The sequence below is a fragment of the Coregonus clupeaformis genome, chromosome 23, assembly GCF_020615455.1.
Source record: "Coregonus clupeaformis isolate EN_2021a chromosome 23, ASM2061545v1, whole genome shotgun sequence".
NCBI classification, from domain to species: domain Eukaryota; kingdom Metazoa; phylum Chordata; class Actinopteri; order Salmoniformes; family Salmonidae; genus Coregonus; species Coregonus clupeaformis.
In genome coordinates, this window is record NC_059214.1 from 29,275,827 (window position 1) to 29,293,573 (window position 17,747).

At 44.1% G+C, this 17,747-nt stretch overlaps 1 protein-coding gene and 1 pseudogene across 3 annotated transcripts; one reads left to right on the top strand and one right to left on the bottom strand.

Annotated features, from left to right (window-relative positions):
• Positions 1–1,293: 1,293 nt before the first annotated feature.
• Positions 1,294–4,603, top strand: LOC121537056 (ras-related protein Rab-5B). 3 transcript variants are annotated; one of them, XM_041844803.1, is made up of 6 exons: positions 1,294–1,377; positions 3,001–3,243; positions 3,460–3,611; positions 3,822–3,944; positions 4,087–4,180; positions 4,395–4,603. In XM_041844803.1, exons 2-6 carry the CDS (start codon positions 3,081–3,083, stop codon positions 4,538–4,540), a joined length of 678 nt encoding a protein of 225 aa, XP_041700737.1. In that variant the 5' UTR covers positions 1,294–1,377; positions 3,001–3,080; the 3' UTR covers positions 4,541–4,603. The 3 variants fall into 3 exon arrangements, with proteins under 3 accessions (XP_041700737.1, XP_041700736.1, XP_041700738.1); XM_041844802.2 differs by lacking the exon at positions 1,294–1,377 and adding an exon at positions 1,386–1,673; XM_041844804.1 differs by lacking the exon at positions 1,294–1,377 and adding an exon at positions 1,386–1,673 and having other exon boundaries at positions 3,001–3,174.
• Positions 4,604–12,492: 7,889 nt separating this feature from the next.
• LOC121537057 lies at positions 12,493–17,747 on the bottom strand (annotated as a pseudogene).

Here is a 17,747-nt window from a genome sequence, read left to right on the forward strand (position 1 = left end):
TGGACAGCACTCGTTCCTTCAGCATAGTGATGGGGTCACTCTTACTGCGAACTTCCTGGATCTCCTCACTGGTACTGTAGCTACAGGAAGTTACATCATACACAGGAAGAGAGGGGTTAGACCTGATTAGCAGGGTTCAGCTCTAGCCCTTGAAGGTCAATGAGAGAGAGAGACACAGAGCCCTGGAAAGGAAGCGGTGCTAGAGTATTGGGATGCATCCCAAACCAACACAGCACTACACTGAGCAGTGTCTAGACAAGCTAAAATCGGGAGTGAGGGAGAGTGGCAACACAAAGCGGTGGGTAAGGTTCAAACAAAACAGAACAGCGAGAGAGAGAGGTGTGGGTGGGGAGTGAGGGGGAGGGGGAGGAGAGAGACCAGGGGTCAGGTGACGGTCACAGGGTCAGGGGTCAGAGATCACGTCTCACCTAACCCTGGGGTTGCTCATGCTGTGTCCATGGTGATGTTAGGTCTCCCAGCTCCATGACAATAGGACCCTGCCAGAGAGGTTTCCAAACCAAGACACTCAACAAGGTAGCCAATGCCACCATGACACTGCTGAATAGCCTGATCAGAGATTTCTATTGGAGCAGCAGTTTATCAGCGTCTTCCTGTATCTATGCCAGGAGTGGTTAAAGTCTCTTCCACAAATTGTCTCTGTGCTGGTCATGCGCTACAGATGGTTATATCCGTCTGCTAATACAGGACTAGTAAAGGCCCAGTGCACCTTTTTTTTTCAGGGTGTGCTTCAGCACCCCTACTTCCCGCGGCTATGCTAGAAATAATCTTATTTGGATGCCTCAGAATCAACAAATGTACATTGTTTAAAGCACATCTTTATACAAGTCTCAGTCACAAATGACAGCTCCAATAAGCCCGCAGTAGCAAATTGAGTTAGAAAACCATTATGCATCTGCAATAATCAACTATCATCTTGAAGAATAAGATGCCTAGTTTAAAATAAAATAAAATTCATCCCAAATTCTCATTACCGAAATGAGTCCAGATTAAATTTAAATTTAATAGAATTTTACTTTAGAAAACCCTAACTTATTTGAATAAAAAACAAAATATGTTGCTGAAGTAGAATCATGACTCTTTCGAGTTTTCAGTTCATCGTTCGCAGGTAGGGGGTCCTGCATGCTCTGGGTGTTACTGACTCAAACGAACGAAATGAGTCGAAAGATTAGTCAGTAAAGAGAGCCGAAGTTCCCATCACTAATGACGAGCGTCAATGGGTATTACTTGATATCAAGAAACGCCCATATCAGAAAACGCCTAGAATTGCGGTCTGCAATTACACCGTTCTCGAGCTGGTGGACTTCGCCCCCCAGGAGGCAAATCAAACGCTCTGCGCCTTATTGAGGCGTTTTATTGGTAACGACCTTTTGACATTTTAAATGGTTTTTTTTGGTGGCGGGAATGTGCTTCCATAGATGCGGTTTATGTAATGAAAAATATTTTACGAAATGAAATACTTTTTGGGAGAGTGGGGGACTGAAACGTGGAGGAATGCAGTTATCTATCCGTTTAAGAAAATCGAGAATGCGGCATTGACTGCGACTGCGCGAATTTGCAGGAAACGTTAACAGTCGTTTCACCAGCTGATAAATTGTCAACAGTCAAGACTGGGACCTTAGATCGTTTCAGATACAGCGCCGATACTGTCACTGGTATGTATTTATGTTTTTCCTACTCCCCGGGTGTAGGCTACATGGGACGTGGAGCAGCAAGGCTGCAAGAGACGGGCGTCGAACCAGAGCCGAATTGGCTCATCCGCAGCAAAATGACTGGGCTACAACGGAGTCCATTATATACGGAGATGCACCAGTTAACAGATACAACGGACAATACCTGCATAACTCTTATTCCCCGATGTATAATAAAATATACAGCTAAATGCGTCGCAGATAATTAACAATGGCAAAGCCACATACGTGGTTTGATCTCTGGTGGTGATGAAAGTAAAACACAGTCATTACCCTGATAGGACAATGGGTGTGTTCGAGCGGTAAGCCTAATGAAGCCGACTGTAGACGAAAGTCCGCGAGTGAAGTCGGGGGAGGTGCATCTGTGACAGCCGAAAGTCGGACACGGTAGTGGTTTAACAACAGCAAGGCTCTGATCAACATAGCAGTGTAAACATAGCTGCTATTGTTTATTAAAGTGTGTCTGTATAAATGTCTAAAGACACTTTTCTATACCCCCATATCACACACTCACAAACTGGAAATATAACGTACAATTCATTGGTTAGAGGGGCCTCAAATATCACTTTTCATTTGTACTCCTGTAGCTGTAGAATCCGTGCAAAGTTGGTTCCAGTTTCAGTCACATATTTAGCCACGTTTGCGTGGGTCAAACAAAAACACCCTAATGATTGGTTGACAAATAGTGCCTTCTACAATGCAGGTGATGCTGTATGGTGCAGTTGGTGAAAAGCAACTGTATGACCTTTTGTGCACATGATTTTTGTAAAGTTCATGCAGTTGACATGTAATCACAAGTCGGACATTTTTTATAACCATAACCATGCAACAAAGTTGGAAATTACAGAATTTGGATGCATGTGACAGTGGGGAGTAGGAGATCAACATATGCCCGTCGTTGGTGCAAAGGACAGACATTACCATTTTGTCCTATCAATTGGACCAATAGTTTAGACCGTGCAACGACTCCTATGGTGGTCTATAATGCTATTTACATAGCACTTTCGCAGGCTAGCACAAAGAGGGCGACACACAATTAAATATGACAGTCACACTTCGCTGTCAGGCAGCTCAAAACATCCTCTGTCTGTGTTTTTTGTCAGTCACCCTAGATTTGTGTGGATGGGCATTATTGCAGATCACGTAATAATCATGTCATACAGATGAAACAATTACCCACCTGTCCAGACTGAATGACACTTGCCGTCATGTGAGCCACTCTTTCCTTTTTCCATTACCAGCAATGCCTTACATAACAGTTCCCTCTATTGTCATTCTCTCTCATCTGTAGACAGAAAAAGAGGAGAGGAGAGGTAGAGAAAGACTTCACATCCCAGAGACCACTGGGAGGCCTCACCCTCCACCATCACCATGGCTACCAGAGGGAGTTGCCGGCCCAACAGCACGCTGCCCCAGACCAAGATATGCCAGTTTAAACTGGTCCTACTGGGAGACATGGCAGTGGGCAAGTCCAGCCTAGTTCTGCGCTTTGTCAAGGGACAGTTTGATGAGTTCCAGGAGACCACCATCGGAGGTGATGGGGGAGGGGAATAAGGGGAGAGGAGAGTTGACGGGCACACTGTTGGCCCCAGATCATGGTTGGGCAACTCTGCTCCTTGAGTACCGTAGCATAAACTTCTGTTAAAAACACTGTGAGAGATTTCCTGGATCAAGGAGGGAGAGTTGTCTGAGATGAAAGGACTGAGTTTTACATCATGAGTTTTACATCCTCTTTCTCTCCCTCTCTCAGCTGCGTTCCTGGCCCAGTCTGTGTGTCTAGACGACACTACGGTGAAGTTTGAGATCTGGGACACAGCGGGACAGGAGCGCTACCACAGTCTGGCTCCCATGTACTACCGCGGCGCACAGGCTGCCATCGTGGTCTTTGACATCACCAAGCCGGTACAGTCATCAGTGCATCACAAAGATGCATGCTCAAGGCTAACTTTAGGAGTAAACAATTTATGTATTGTACTGTATCGAATCTTTAGCCCTCTCTATCATGTTAACATAGCCATGTTATTTAAATGTTGCACTGTATCTGACTCTCCTCTTTCTCACCTCCTCTCCCCTCTCTGTCCCTCTCCTATGCTCTATTTTGCCCTCCTGTAGGAGACGTTTGAGCGCGCTAAAGCCTGGGTGAAGGAGCTACAGAGGCAGGCTAGCCCCAACATTGTCATCGCTCTGGCAGGGAACAAGGCGGACCTGGCTGAGAAGAGACTAGTGGAGTATGAGGTAGTGTACTTTGTAACATGTTATGGCCTTCACTATACAATGACTTAATGCTATACCACATTTAAATTCTAACTGGGGATTCCAAATACTGATGGATGGTTGCCTGATGGAGTCTTTCCATTATGTGTTGCCTGTCTGACAGGAGGCCCAGACCTATTCTGAAGACACTGGACTTCTCTTCATGGAGACCTCTGCCAAGACCGCCATGAATGTCAACGAACTTTTCCTGGCCATTGGTGAGCTTCCATCTTTTCCCAACAATCTATAGGGCAACTTATAGGGATAAACATTTCGATTCAAATTAACTATTGGCCTAATAACCCAAAACATTTTTCATGACCACATCACATGACCAGGAAAAACTCCCGGCCCTAGTTATAACTAGGTCAAAATAATAATAACAAACATTATAATTGGCCTCTAACAAAGTGTGTTCCACTGTCTCTGCAGCTAAAAAGATGCCCAAAACAGACACCCAGAATCCGACACATGCAGCGCGACACCGGGGAGTGAACCTACAGGATCCTGAAGCCCACAACACCCGATCCTGCTGTGGTGGAGGAGGAGGAGGAGGAGGAGGAGGAGGAGGGAACTAGGACCGCTTCACCGTCATCCTGCCATCCCTGCTCCCAACCACCCTCCCTCCCATCCACAGACAGACAGAGAAATAGAAAGAGGGCAAGAAAGAAAGAGGGAGTTTGAGTTGGACGGTTGTCTTTTGGGAGTGTTTCCCTCACCAACCAACGCCAGGGGGGTTTCGGACTAAGACAGAGAGAGAGGTCTGACAAAGACTGACAGACATGAAGAGGGGGAAAAAAGAGCGCGAGAGTCAACACTTTGTATAGTATTAAGCACTAATCGCGGATGTTGTTTTACGTTTTGTCTGTCTCGATTAATTTCAATCATGATTCCATATGATTATGCAATCGCTGCAGTGGCAGTTCTTGAGTGGCAGAGAGGGAAGAAAGGACAGATGGAGCGAGAGAGTCTGAAGGATGAGTATATTATACCCATTTGTGCTCCACACAGCAGGGCAGAGCTGTATGCCCTCTCATCACCCTCCTCTGCCATGAGCCCTAGGCAGCCTGGACAACCTTAACACAACTCTTGGCCTGAGCCATTCCAGATACTCCCCAGTCCCTACAGATAGAATAACCCATGTTAGATGGCACAGGTTACCCACAATCCCAAAAGATGGAGGGAGGATAACCACGGTTCATTGTCTCTTCTGATGCCCTTATTTATTTTTACTCCTAGGCTATATTATTATTATTACTCCTCAGAGCAGCGGTGTTGTGAAACATCATGCTGCCAGTGCCAGTCTGGTATCATCCAGGCCCCTCCTCCTCCTCATCTATCTTTCTTCCACCCACAGATGTAGATATACACTGAAGAACCCAGAGTGCAGTATTTATTTACTGTTGGGACTGAGTGAGTCTGCTCTATGCCATGTCTGTCTGGCTTTCACTGAAAACAGCCACTGTTTCTAACAATCAATCCACTGTCTAGTACACAATTAGTGATATCCATGGCCACAGTTTCTCCTGGTCAGGAGAAACTCCTTGCCCCTCGTAGTGATAACTTATAGTTGGTATTGATCTCAAACCCTAGCCTGGTCCCAGATCTGTCTCCCTATGCTCGACAATGACTATAGGAGTTGGCAAGACAGCACAAGCAGATCTGGGACCAGGCTACTCAAACCCCTCTAGGCTTGCAGTCCTGTAGGTAGGAAACCATTGCATCTGGTATCTGGCCTGTCATGTTGTGAATGTAAGGGCCATGATCTACATGATATGTTCTGCTGTTCCTAATTTGTCCTGTGTCTTACTGCTTAAGAGTTGATGTAATTGAAAACATTGTAAACAAACGCTTTTAACGTTGATGACTAATGAGCTGATGCTGTTCAAAGCACTGGAGATCGATTCAGAATTGACCCCTAACCCCTAGACATTTTATGTAGATCTGAAGATCAGATAGGTTAATGCATTATGATAGTTGTGTCACCTGGCCAAATGGGTGGATTCTTTTTGCCATATTACTTCCACCTTTCCAATTGTTTCAGATCTACAGGAGTGTCTGTGGTGTACAGGATAGGGATTTAGCATGTGTGTCCAAGGCTTAGCTAAGAAGAATAAGGGTGCTTACGAGGGGTTTAAAAAACAAAACAAGAAGTGCCTACTCCCATTTTTTCCCCTATGTTCTTTGTTTTGGGTTTGCTTTGGGTTTGCTTTGGGGTGTTCAATTGGCAGAAGGTGAAATGTTGTATTTATTTTATTTAACCGTTATTTTATCAGGGAGTCATACAGAGACCAAGGTCTCTTTTACCGATGCGCCCTGAATGACAGAAAATACACATATCAAAATATAAATACAAAATGGAAGCAGAAAGAAAGAACAACAGTAATACAAATTAAAAGAACTAGCTAGGTGAATAAGCGGCTAGTCTACATTATGATATTATGGATAAGAGCGAGAATAATTGTTTTTGTTAAACGGCAGTCAAGCGTCGATCATGTCACCAGAATAAGACCCTCGATATTTATTGGAAAGAAGCATCAAGATCACTGTGCACTTTCACCACCCTGTGAAGTTCATAATATATTATTTCATCTGTAGCCTAATAAACTGCATGATTTCCTAGTCATAGTGGGAGGACCACACACCATATCATCGCGTGACTACACGTTTACTTCGATATGGTTATTTTATCAATATTTAGGCATAAAAGTGTTTCCACCACCATTTCTTGCGTGATTAATTTTACAGACACAGAAAAGATCCCACCATGCCGAACGAACAAATTATCTGTCAGCATTTATAAAATTGTCCCGAAACTACCTGTTTCCATCACAGCTGTTGTGACTTTTTTTTATACGGTATGACAACTCTCATAAAAACTGTCGATGGAAACATGGTTATTCATCAGTAATAAGGTCCTCCATCAGCATTCTGATTTTCCCTAGATGCACCAAGACATCAAATTTAAGAACATTTTGAAGATTGTTCTACAAATAAAGTGCAAGAAAACTAAAAGCTGATTCACTTAACTCAGTAGACCAAAGGAATTTCCAGAGTTAGCCATCCCAGCTAAAAAGTCAAAGTAAAGCATTTCCCTGGACCTCAACATTAGCTTGTAACCATTAACTCTTACTGCACACTGTAATTCTGCTCTTTGTACGGTTGTAAGGAGCTGTTGTCAAATACACCGTATATTTTTTCACCTCATTTTATTGAAACGGTTTGTTGTTGATTTTACTAACTAGAGTACTTATATCATTACCCTGGAATGAATCGCTAGCTAAGGACACCAACCTATGCGACGAGCTCTACTTAATTCAAAAGCTAAATGTTTCATGGGCTGTCATCATGATTAATTGATAAATCAATGAGTCACTCATTCATTAACTCTTATTCTATGATCACAGGTTAGTGTCGTGTAATAATGATCATGAAGTCCTCATCTGTAAAGTGTTGTTCAATAAAGCTGTGCTATTGCGCCATGTGTGCAGTGAATTATAACTGAGGGCTTGTATCATAAATTGTTTAGTTCAGTGGTGCCACTTGTCTCTCCTCTGTCATGGGTTAGGCTTGAACAGGACAGTTTGGGAAACCCTGATTTAGTGTACAAACATATTCATGTTCTTTACACAGGTTAGCATTTTTTGTTATGAATCTTGTTCTGGAGGCAGTTCTGCAGAGTGGTCACTAGCTGGCAGAGGTGGGACAAAGTCATTGTTATGCAAGTCACAAGTAAGTCTCAAGTCTTTGCCCTCGAGTCCCGAGTCAAGTCGAGTCAAAGATGAGGCAAGTCCCAAGTCGAGTCAAAAGTCAAAGCCATCAAGTCTCAAGTCGAGTCCAAAGTCCTACCATTTTAGTTTCGAGTCATTTCAAGTCCTCTTACCACAGAAATAAAATGTATACAAATCATGTATGTCTGTAAGATTTGTATTTATTTAAACCTTTTTATACAATAACATTAATCAAATACAGCAAAAAAACATAACATTTAATTTTCACAAAAAAATGCTTGTATTTGAACAGCATATTGCACTAGAACAATGCAGAGAGAGAGAGAGAGAGAGAGAGAGAGAGAGAGAGAGAGAGAGAGAGAGAGAGAGAGAGAGAGAGAGAGAAAATGGTTTACGGGGAAGGACAAACACCAAAGCTCTGGAAGTAAAAACAGTGTGGGAACCTGCACTGCAAATGAACAGATCTTACTCCATGTGAAACTCCTACCACAGGAGAGAGAGAGCTGTGTGGACAGGTGATGAGCAGAGAGTGAGTGTGTGTGCGCGCATGCGTGCTGTGGACAGGTGGAGGGAGGCCCCTATACTGCATTGCATTTGCAAAAGATCAAATTGGCCAAAAGTCTGTCAGTCATTTGTGCACGATGGGGACGCAGAATGATGCCACCATGGCTGAAAACTCGCTCCACTGGAGCACTAGAAGCAGGCACTGCCAAGACTCGGATGGCTACTTGAAAGAGTGAAGGAAGAGTCTTACTGTTCAGTGCCCAGAACAAAAGGGCATTCTGTCCTTCTGCCATGTCAATGTAGTGACTTAGCTGTACTGCTGGTGGGGTCCCAACATCCCTTTTCTGCCTCTTATGGTATGCAGCAAACAGCCCTTCTCCTTCCATGTCCTCTAGTTCTTCTTCAGCAGGCACCGGCACAGGCTGCTCTGTCTCTGCAGCATCTTGCAGGATCAATTCTAAAAATAAAAATAAAAACGTGTCACAACAGCAGAAACAAAAGAGCCCTTATTTCTGATGTTGATGATACTGTTCAAGACTGAAATTTTTTATTATTGTTAAAGTCAGATTAATATCACATTAGATCCTATATCAGATTAAGATCAAATTATTGTACGTTGCATTTAAGTTGCATTGCAAGTCAATAATATTTACCTTTAACTCGTTGTGCCACCTCTGCCTTGATGTCACGGTTGACCAGCACATGGGGCTCAATCCACAGCAGACAAAAGGCTGGATCCAAGGCAGCTGCTTTCAGGTAGACTGTGTCTGAAAAGGGGGCAGTGATCCCTTCTTGAGACTGGGCCATTTTTACATTAATGAAGATCCCAAGAAATCTTTTTTTCAGGGATGCCTGCAGACCTCTGACCAGGCCACTCAGGAAACGAACTTGAGGCTTCAGCTTCTCAAGATGGTGATTGAGGGACAAGATGGATGGAACAACTGCACTGATTGTAATGACTTTCTCCCCCTGTGTCAAATCAGTTGCTTCTCCGAACGGTTTTAAGATGTCCACCAACTCCTTCAGCAGATTCCACTCTCGTGGTGTGAATGACAGTTCTTTATGCCCGGCCTTCTCAAGAACTGCGCAGAGCTTTTGCTGATCACAATGAAGGACTGCTTTTACCTGCCGCAGTGTGGAATTCCACCTCGTGCTCACTGCAGCAGGGATGCCTCTGTGCTCCCCAAATTCACCATCGAAGATGTCTTTAAACGTTGTGCTTGTGTGGAGCAGGGAGCTAAGTTTTGATAACTTGGAGAGAGAAGGACATGCCGCTTTTGTTTCTTTCAAACCGTCTCCCACAACCAGCTGCAATGTGTGTGCAAAACACTGCAGGCGCTGTTTCTTTGCCATAGCAGCATCGACGGTTTGCTGGTCTTCTTGGGTTAAGTCATGCCATAGCTCAGGATCATCAAGATTATCTCCAGCATCTTCATCTTCCTCCTGTTCGCTGGGGAAGCAGACTGTAAATGCCTTGTGCATGTTAGCAGCATTGTCACTAATTATATAGTCCAATTTAGCTTTGATGTTGTATTCATCACATATTGCCTCAAATTGGTCACAGATTCGCTCTGCTGTGTGAGAGCCTTTGAAGCGGTTGCAGGCCAAGAGATTAGTCTTTAGCTGTACCCTCTCTGCATCTCGCTCCATCCAGTGCACAGTGACACCAAGGAATCCCCTCATCTTTCGATCAGACCAAATGTCCACAGTGACTGAAACATGGTCAGTGTTGCTCAATTGAGTTTTTAACTTTGACCGTCTCTCCTCAGCAAGGCTCTCTGTTTTTGTGGTCAGCGTTCGGCGACATACTGGGGTATACTTGCTGTCCAGCACAGCCAGAAAGTGACGAAAGCTCTTATTTTCCACAATAGACAGAGGGAAATTGCAATCAATAATCAAGTCAGACAGTATCGCATTGGAGATGGCCTTCTGCTGTGGGTGGGTCAGGCTGTAACGCCCTACACGAGTGTCAAGGAATTGTGAGATTGAAGGCTGTTGTGGTTCATCTACGATGATTTTGTTCATCTGGTATTCTTCATACCTGTAACAGAGAAGAATATGAAACAGATGTCAGAAAATCCTTTACAGCCACACATGTTGTATTTGAAACTACTCTTTACTCATATCAATGTTGTTGTGTTAATATTCATTGCCTATTGTACACTACGGTTTACGATAATACATTTCAGTTTCAGTGTATGCAATATTAAGAATATTTTCACTGCTTCAAAATTCATAAGAAAGCCCTTTCCCTCAAGAAACTGAAGTCATATGCTTTATAGCAGTGGTTTTCAAAGTGGGGACGGGGACCCTTGGGTGCCGCGAGGGGTTCTAGGGGGCCATGGCAAGTTGGCATGAAAAGTATAGAAAAACAAAATAATTGAATAAATTAAATAACTAAAGTAAACCAAATTAAACCAAAAATAAGCTAAACAATATTCCCATTAGTTAAGAACTGCACTATAATAATCTATTGCATCTCTGAACATTACTACTATAATCGTTATTATTTTATTATATACTGTATATATCCCAGTGGTGCGCTGCCTCACAGACCTACTGTAGACTACGGTAGCACTCTGTCCATGCGCTGTCTGCTGTTTGGGCATGATATGAAAAGGGAAGGCTAATGGTGGATCTACTGTGACTGTGTTATCATTTTCCTCTTTACAATGTATACGTCTTACTATGTTTCCTGTTGTACTTGGATGGGTTTAGGGATGCACCAACTACATCCGAGTTGTGAAAGGGGGTGCATTCATTGTTTAATTGTGATATTTTGTCTTCAGCGACAGTTCTGCTTAGTTGTGATTAACCAAAATTACATAAACGACCTCAATGAGGCAGCACACCAGCAACTCTGAAACTGAATTCTAAAACGCTTAACGTGAAAAACGCTTAACGTTGCTTAATGCTTAATATACTAAGACAGTAATATTATAAGACCAAACTCTGCAAATATCATATTAATAAAGCATACTATGTACAAAACATCAGATGAGCCCAGAATATGAACGCAAACACGTTTAATAACACGTTGCGTTTTTCCTCCCATAGAAAACCATTATAAGAAAAGGCTTAACGTGTCTTATGTACTAAGACAGTGTTATTAAAAGACCAAACTAAGTAAATATCATATCAATAAAGTATACTATGTACAAAACATCAGATGAGCCCAGAATACATAGTAGCCTACATAAGACATGTTAAGCCTTTTCTTATAATGGTTTTCTATGGGAGGAAAACACTTAACGTGTTGTTAAACGTGTTTGCGTTCATATTCTGGCCTCATCTGATGTTTTGTACATTTAGTATACTTTATTAATATGATATTTATAGTTTGGTCTTTTAATATTACTGTCTCAGTATATTAAGACACGTTAAGCCTTTTCTTATAATAGTTTTCTATGGGAGGAAAACGCAACGTGTTATTAAACGTGTTTGCGTTCATATTCTGGGCTCATCTGATGTTTTGTACATAGTATACTTTATTAATATGATATTTACAGAGTTTGGTCTTTTAATAACACTGTCTTAGTACATTAAAGAACGTTAAGCGTTTTTTCACGAAAGCGTTTTAGAATGTCCATATAATAGCAGTTCAAAAATCCATATTTTTGTAAGCATGAACCAGCAAGGGAGACGTGCGTTTGTCTCGTTGATACAGTAAATATGCAGCAGCTAGCTAGTAAGTTACGGTACATCCGATAAGGTGCGTAGCATTCGTTCAAAACTTACCTTTCTTTGTGCAACTTCAGGTGTCGAACAAAGTTGGACGTTGTGGCAGCTCCGTCTGTAATCTTCGATCCGCATGTTTTGCAGATTGCAACTCGTTTTTTGTCGACTACCTCGTAATTTTTATAGCCAAACCAAACTATCTTCGGTATCATTTTGACAACTGGCGCGTTGTTGCTTGATGTGCTTCATTGGTTGTCTTGCAATGTGCCTGCTTAGATGCTGTCGAATCAAAACAACGTGGGACTACAGTGATTGGATAACGTGCAGGCAGCGCGCGCTCTCTGTATGCATACAGGTGGATGGTGCACATTTTTTTCACAGATAAACGGAGAGCGGCGCGGCCGTGTGAAATTTTTTTTGCCCAGTTTTCATGGGAAGTAGCAAGTCTTCTCGAGTCATAAGGCGCAAGTCCAAGTGAAGTCACGAGTCATTGATGTTAAAGTCCAAGTCGAGTTGCAAGTCTTTGTACATTTTGTCGAGTCTGAAGTCATCAAATTCATGACTCGAGTCTGACTCGAGTCCAAGTCACATGACTCGAGTCCACACCTCTGCTAGCTGGCACCACCACAAAGTCAAAATCTGATTTTAACCCTAACCACACTGCAAACCCTAATGCCTAACCTTAAATTAAGACCAAAAAAAAAGTTTTTGTTATCATGAATTTGTACAACATAGACAATTTTGACTTTGCAGCTGGCCCTTCTAGCGGAAATCGCTCAGTTCTGCCTCCAGGGCAAGATTCATGAAAATAAATGTCAACCTGCGTTCTTTACACGACATACTTTTTTATTTGTTTACAACAGCCCTTTTGCACTTGACCCACACTACAACACTACTCAGTAAAATGTGTCTGAAATCCAACTAGTTTTTTGTTAGTAAAAAAAACAAAAACGTTTGTCCATAATTTCATTATTTACAAAAACAGAAATTAGACTACTTAAAAACAGAAATTTCCATCATGGGATTCTCCGCTCTCCCTTTCCTAACAAAACAGCTCTCTGTTGGTTTGCAATCAAGAAGGACAATAGGTTCCCATTAACAGACAATATCAATAAAGAAAGAAGATCATGAGAATCTTGTATATTTCACAACAGTTCCCACCAAAACCTGGGTCAAGTTCGAGCCCTAGTCCTCACTCTCCTTGTCGTCGACTGCTGTGTAGATGACCTGGTTCCTGCGTTTGATCCTGGGGTTGCTGCCTGTACTGCTGGGGTCCCCCTTCTCCCCACTGGTGCGCTTGGGGATCCGAAAATGGGGCTCCTCCCCCTCCTTTTCCCCTTCCAGGGGTGAGGAGTGAGAGGGGGTAGGCAGGTTGAGGGACAGGCATGAGGGAGAAGCGGGATTTGGGCTCCGGCATGGACAGGACCATGCGACTGGGGGGTAGCTCTCTAGAGAGGCTCCCTGAGTTCCGTCTCCCTCCTGCGTTCCCTGTCTCCCCCTCAGGCACCACTGCATCAGGGCTCTCCCCCTTACCATTTTTCTCTCCTCCCTCCTCCCCCTCTTCTTCATCCCACTCTTCCTCTATGGTGATCTCATCAGGGTTGGAGCTGGACAGACCTGAGGTGTCACTAGGGTACTCACTGGGTTCATCCCCACTCTGGACATCATCATCCTCCAGCTCTGGGGCTCCTGTGTCCATCTGTCCCCCGACCTGGGCATAGATGTCTGTGAGGCCCAGGGTGGCACAGAGCTTGGTGGTCTGGGGGTTGGTGCTGTAGCTGGGGTGGGCATTGGGCTGGGGCCAGGCAGGGTCGTAGGCTGGCACGGTCAGGCTGAAGTTGTCTGGGATGGACAGCTCACCTCCCAGTTCACCCACAGCCTCCATCATGGCTGCCTCAGACGCACTGAAGTCCCACCTGGACAACATACAGAAGTAGTTAGACACAGAGATCATGACCAGCACATTACACCAGTTGGTGTGGGTGCGTAAGTGAGGGGTGGTCTGTAAGTATACATATGCAAATACAGTGGGGAGAACAAGTATTTGATACACTGCCGATTTTGCAGGTTTTCCTACTTACAAAGCATGTAGAGGTCTGTAATTTTTATCATAGGTACACTTCAACTGTGAGAGACGGAATCCAGAAAATCACATTGTATGATTTCTAAGTAATTAATTTGCATTTTATTGCATGACATAAGTATTTGATACATCAGAAAAGCAGAACTTAATATTTGGTACAGAAACCTTTGTTTGCAATTACAGAGATCATACGTTTCCTGTAGGACCTGACCAGGTTTGCACACACTGCAGCAGGGATTTTGGCCCACTCCTCCATACAGACCTTCTCCAGATCCTTCAGGTTTCGGGGCTGTCGCTGGGCAATACGGACTTTCAGCTCCCTCCAAAGATTTTCTATTGGGTTCAGGTCTGGAGACTGGCTAGGCCACTCCAGGACCTTGAGATGCTTCTTACGGAGCCACTCCTTAGTTGCCCTGGCTGTGTGTTTCGGGTCGTTGTCATGCTGGAAGACCCAGCCACGACCCATCTTCAATGCTCTTACTGAGGGAAGGAGGTTGTTGGCCAAGATCTCGCAATACATGGCCCCATCCATCCTCCCCTCAATACGGTGCAGTCGTCCTGTCCCCTTTGCAGAAAAGCATCCCCAAAGAATGATGTTTCCACCTCCATGCTTCACGGTTGGGATGGTGTTCTTGGGGTTGTACTCATCCTTCTTCTTCCTCCAAACACGGCGAGTGGAGTTTAGACCAAAAAGCTCTATTTTTGTCTCATCAGACCACATGACCTTCTCCCATTCCTCCTCTGGATCATCCAGATGGTCATTGGCAAACTTCAGACGGGCCTGGACATGCGCTGGCTTGAGCAGGGGGACCTTGCGTGCGCTGCAGGATTTTAATCCATGACGGCGTAGTGTGTTACTAATGGTTTTCTTTGAGACTGTGTTCCCAGCTCTCTTCAGGTCATTGACCAGGTCCTGCCGTGTAGTTCTGGGCTGATCCCTCACCTTCCTCATGATCATTGGTGCCCCACGAGGTGAGATCTTGCATGGAACCCCAGACGGAGGGTGATTGACTGTCATCTTGAACTTCTTCCATTTTCTAATAATTGCGCCAACAGTTGTTGCCTTCTCACCAAGCTGCTTGCCTATTGTCCTGTAGCCCATCCCAGCCCTGTGCAGGTCTACAATTTTATCCCTGATGTCCTTACACAGCTCTCTGGTCTTGGCCATTGTGGAGAGGTTGGAGTCTGTTTGATTGAGTGTGTGGACAGGCGTCTTTTATACAGGTAACGAGTTCAAACAGGTGCAGTTAATACAGGTAATGAGTGGAGAACAGGAGGGCTTCTTAAAGAAAAACAAACAGGTCTGTGAGAGCCGGAATTCTTACTGGTTGGTAGGTGATCAAATACTTATGTCATGCAATAAAATGCAAATTAATTACTTAAAAATCATACAATGTGATTTTCTGGATTTTTGTTTTAGATTCCGTCTCTCACAGTTGAAGTGTACCTATGATAAAAATTACAGACCTCTAAATCATTTGTAAGTAGGAAAACCTGCAAAATCGGCAGTGTATCAAATACTTGTTCTCCCCACTGTATGTATGCATGTGTGTGAGAGAGAAGTGTATAAGTGAGATAGCAGGGTGTGTAGTGGGTGTCGAATGTATGAGAGAGAGAGAGAGAGAGACAGAGAGAGAGAAGAATAGAGACAGAGTGAGTATCTGACCTTGTGTGCAGGCCGTTGTTCTGTGGAGGGTTCCAGTAGTTAGGGCTGACAGTCAGCAGGCTGTCTGTAGCCTTCAGGATGGCCAGCCACTCTGGATCATACTCCAGACCCTGGGACGATCCTGGCCTGTCTGCTACCTCTACGATCTGAAACACACACCCTACAAGTCAGCATTAACTCAGACATGCACCATAGAGAACACACCTATAGCCCTTACTAGCACAAAACAGGACTTTCAAGCAAGCTGTTTCACAGACCAAGATGAACAGATTCTCCATAAATTCAGGAGAAAGTTTAATCTGAATCTATGAAACTAGACCATAATCACTTGCCATCCATGCCACGTGTCATCATCTTCTCTCTCTCTCTCACCTGTAGGAAGTCCCTGTAGGGGAGGCACTTATCCAGAGAGGAATTTGGTAGTGCGGGCGGCAGCATCATCTTTGGCCTGTAGGGAAAAACAGAGCAGCAATATAACCAGTGCTGCATAGGAAATATCAGTTCCGTGACCTAGCAACACAACAATGACAATCAGGATAAATAATCGTAATTCTGATTAAACAGAAAGAATCACATCTCTGAATATCCACAGCAGTCTCTACATAACCATAGTCAGTTCAGCTTACCGGGTGCTGCATAAGGGCAGCAAACTTGACATGGAGGTGTGCAGAGAACCAGTAGTTAGGCTGCAGATGGGCCAGGAGCTCTGCAGCTGCAGGACTACCCAGTGTGTTGGACTCCACCTCCTGTCTCAGGAACTTCTTCTTCCTCAGCAGCTCCCCCGTGCTGCCATAATGGTAGATCCCACGAGGCCAGTCATGGGTCAGGAAGACATCCACAGTCATCTGGATCTAGTGGCAAAATAGGGGAAGCATGATGACATATATGATATAATGGGGGGGGACATAATGATATATTAACCTTGTAAGTGGTAGTCACCTGTTTGAGTTTGAAGACATCGATGTTCCTGATGTGGTAAACACTGCGTAGAGTGTCTGGGTTATATGGAGGGAACTCGTAATGCCCTTTAAGGAAGGACATTGATTCAATGTTAAAGATGGTTGGGCTGCAATGCATTTGCAGGGACAGGAGGATATATCTACTAGTGCTTTTTGACCTCACCTTTCCTGTAATCATGCCCTTTGAAGATTCCAGACAAGCCGCCAATCCTTACTCCTTTGTAGCACACAATGCCAGCATAACCTGATGGAACACCACATACACTGTTATTATTAGATGAACAATAACATTTTCAAGCAAGTGAAAACTGCTCCTGAATTTCCTGATGGGCAGGTGGCCTTGAGATGTCAATCTGTGGAACTTGTAATATGCGTGTTAACTTTGTATCCAGAGTTACCCATGTAGTAAATGTTGGGAGCCACCCATCCCCCGTACGGTAGCTCCTGGAGGTGGTTGGAGGCCTCATGATTCCCCCCGATGAAGATGGTCAGGACCGGAGCCTTCTTCTCTCCAGAGTAGTACCTGCAACAACCAAGACACAAACATCAGAAATACAACAGACTGTCCCTTAAACTAAAGGAACCATAAGTAGTATTGACAGGGTTGTGTTTAACCCACATGGCTGTTGATTCCTATGGCGTCTAAAGCCATAGAGGTCAACAGCCATCTCTCAGGGTAAGGTAGGTTCCAGAGTTTATCCAGGATCAGTTCATGTGTGGGTCAGGAAAAACTCCTGGACCTACATAGGAGAGACAGAGAGGGAGCAGAGATGAGGTGATAGGAAGGAACTAACTTGTAGAAGGTCTGCATCTGCCTGTACTTTTGCAGCACAGCCATGCACTTCATGTCCCCCTCGTTCCTCACAGCCTGGAAGTCTCCACAACACAGCAGCAGGTCTACCTTCACCCCTTCCTTCTGCTCCAGATAGCCTATTGTCTCATAGATCTTATCCAGCTCGCCATGGCAACACCCTTCCACAGCTATCTTCATGGCTGATGATTGGCTGTAGACTCCCCTAAGGGGCTTATTTTTGTTCGCTGAGCTGTGTTAGCTAGCCACTCCAGATTACAGAAGCTGCCCTTCTATGTACCTTCTGATATACTGTAGCTACAGTAGTAGTTTGGTTTGCAGAACGAGCTACAGTGAGGGAAAAAAGTATTTGA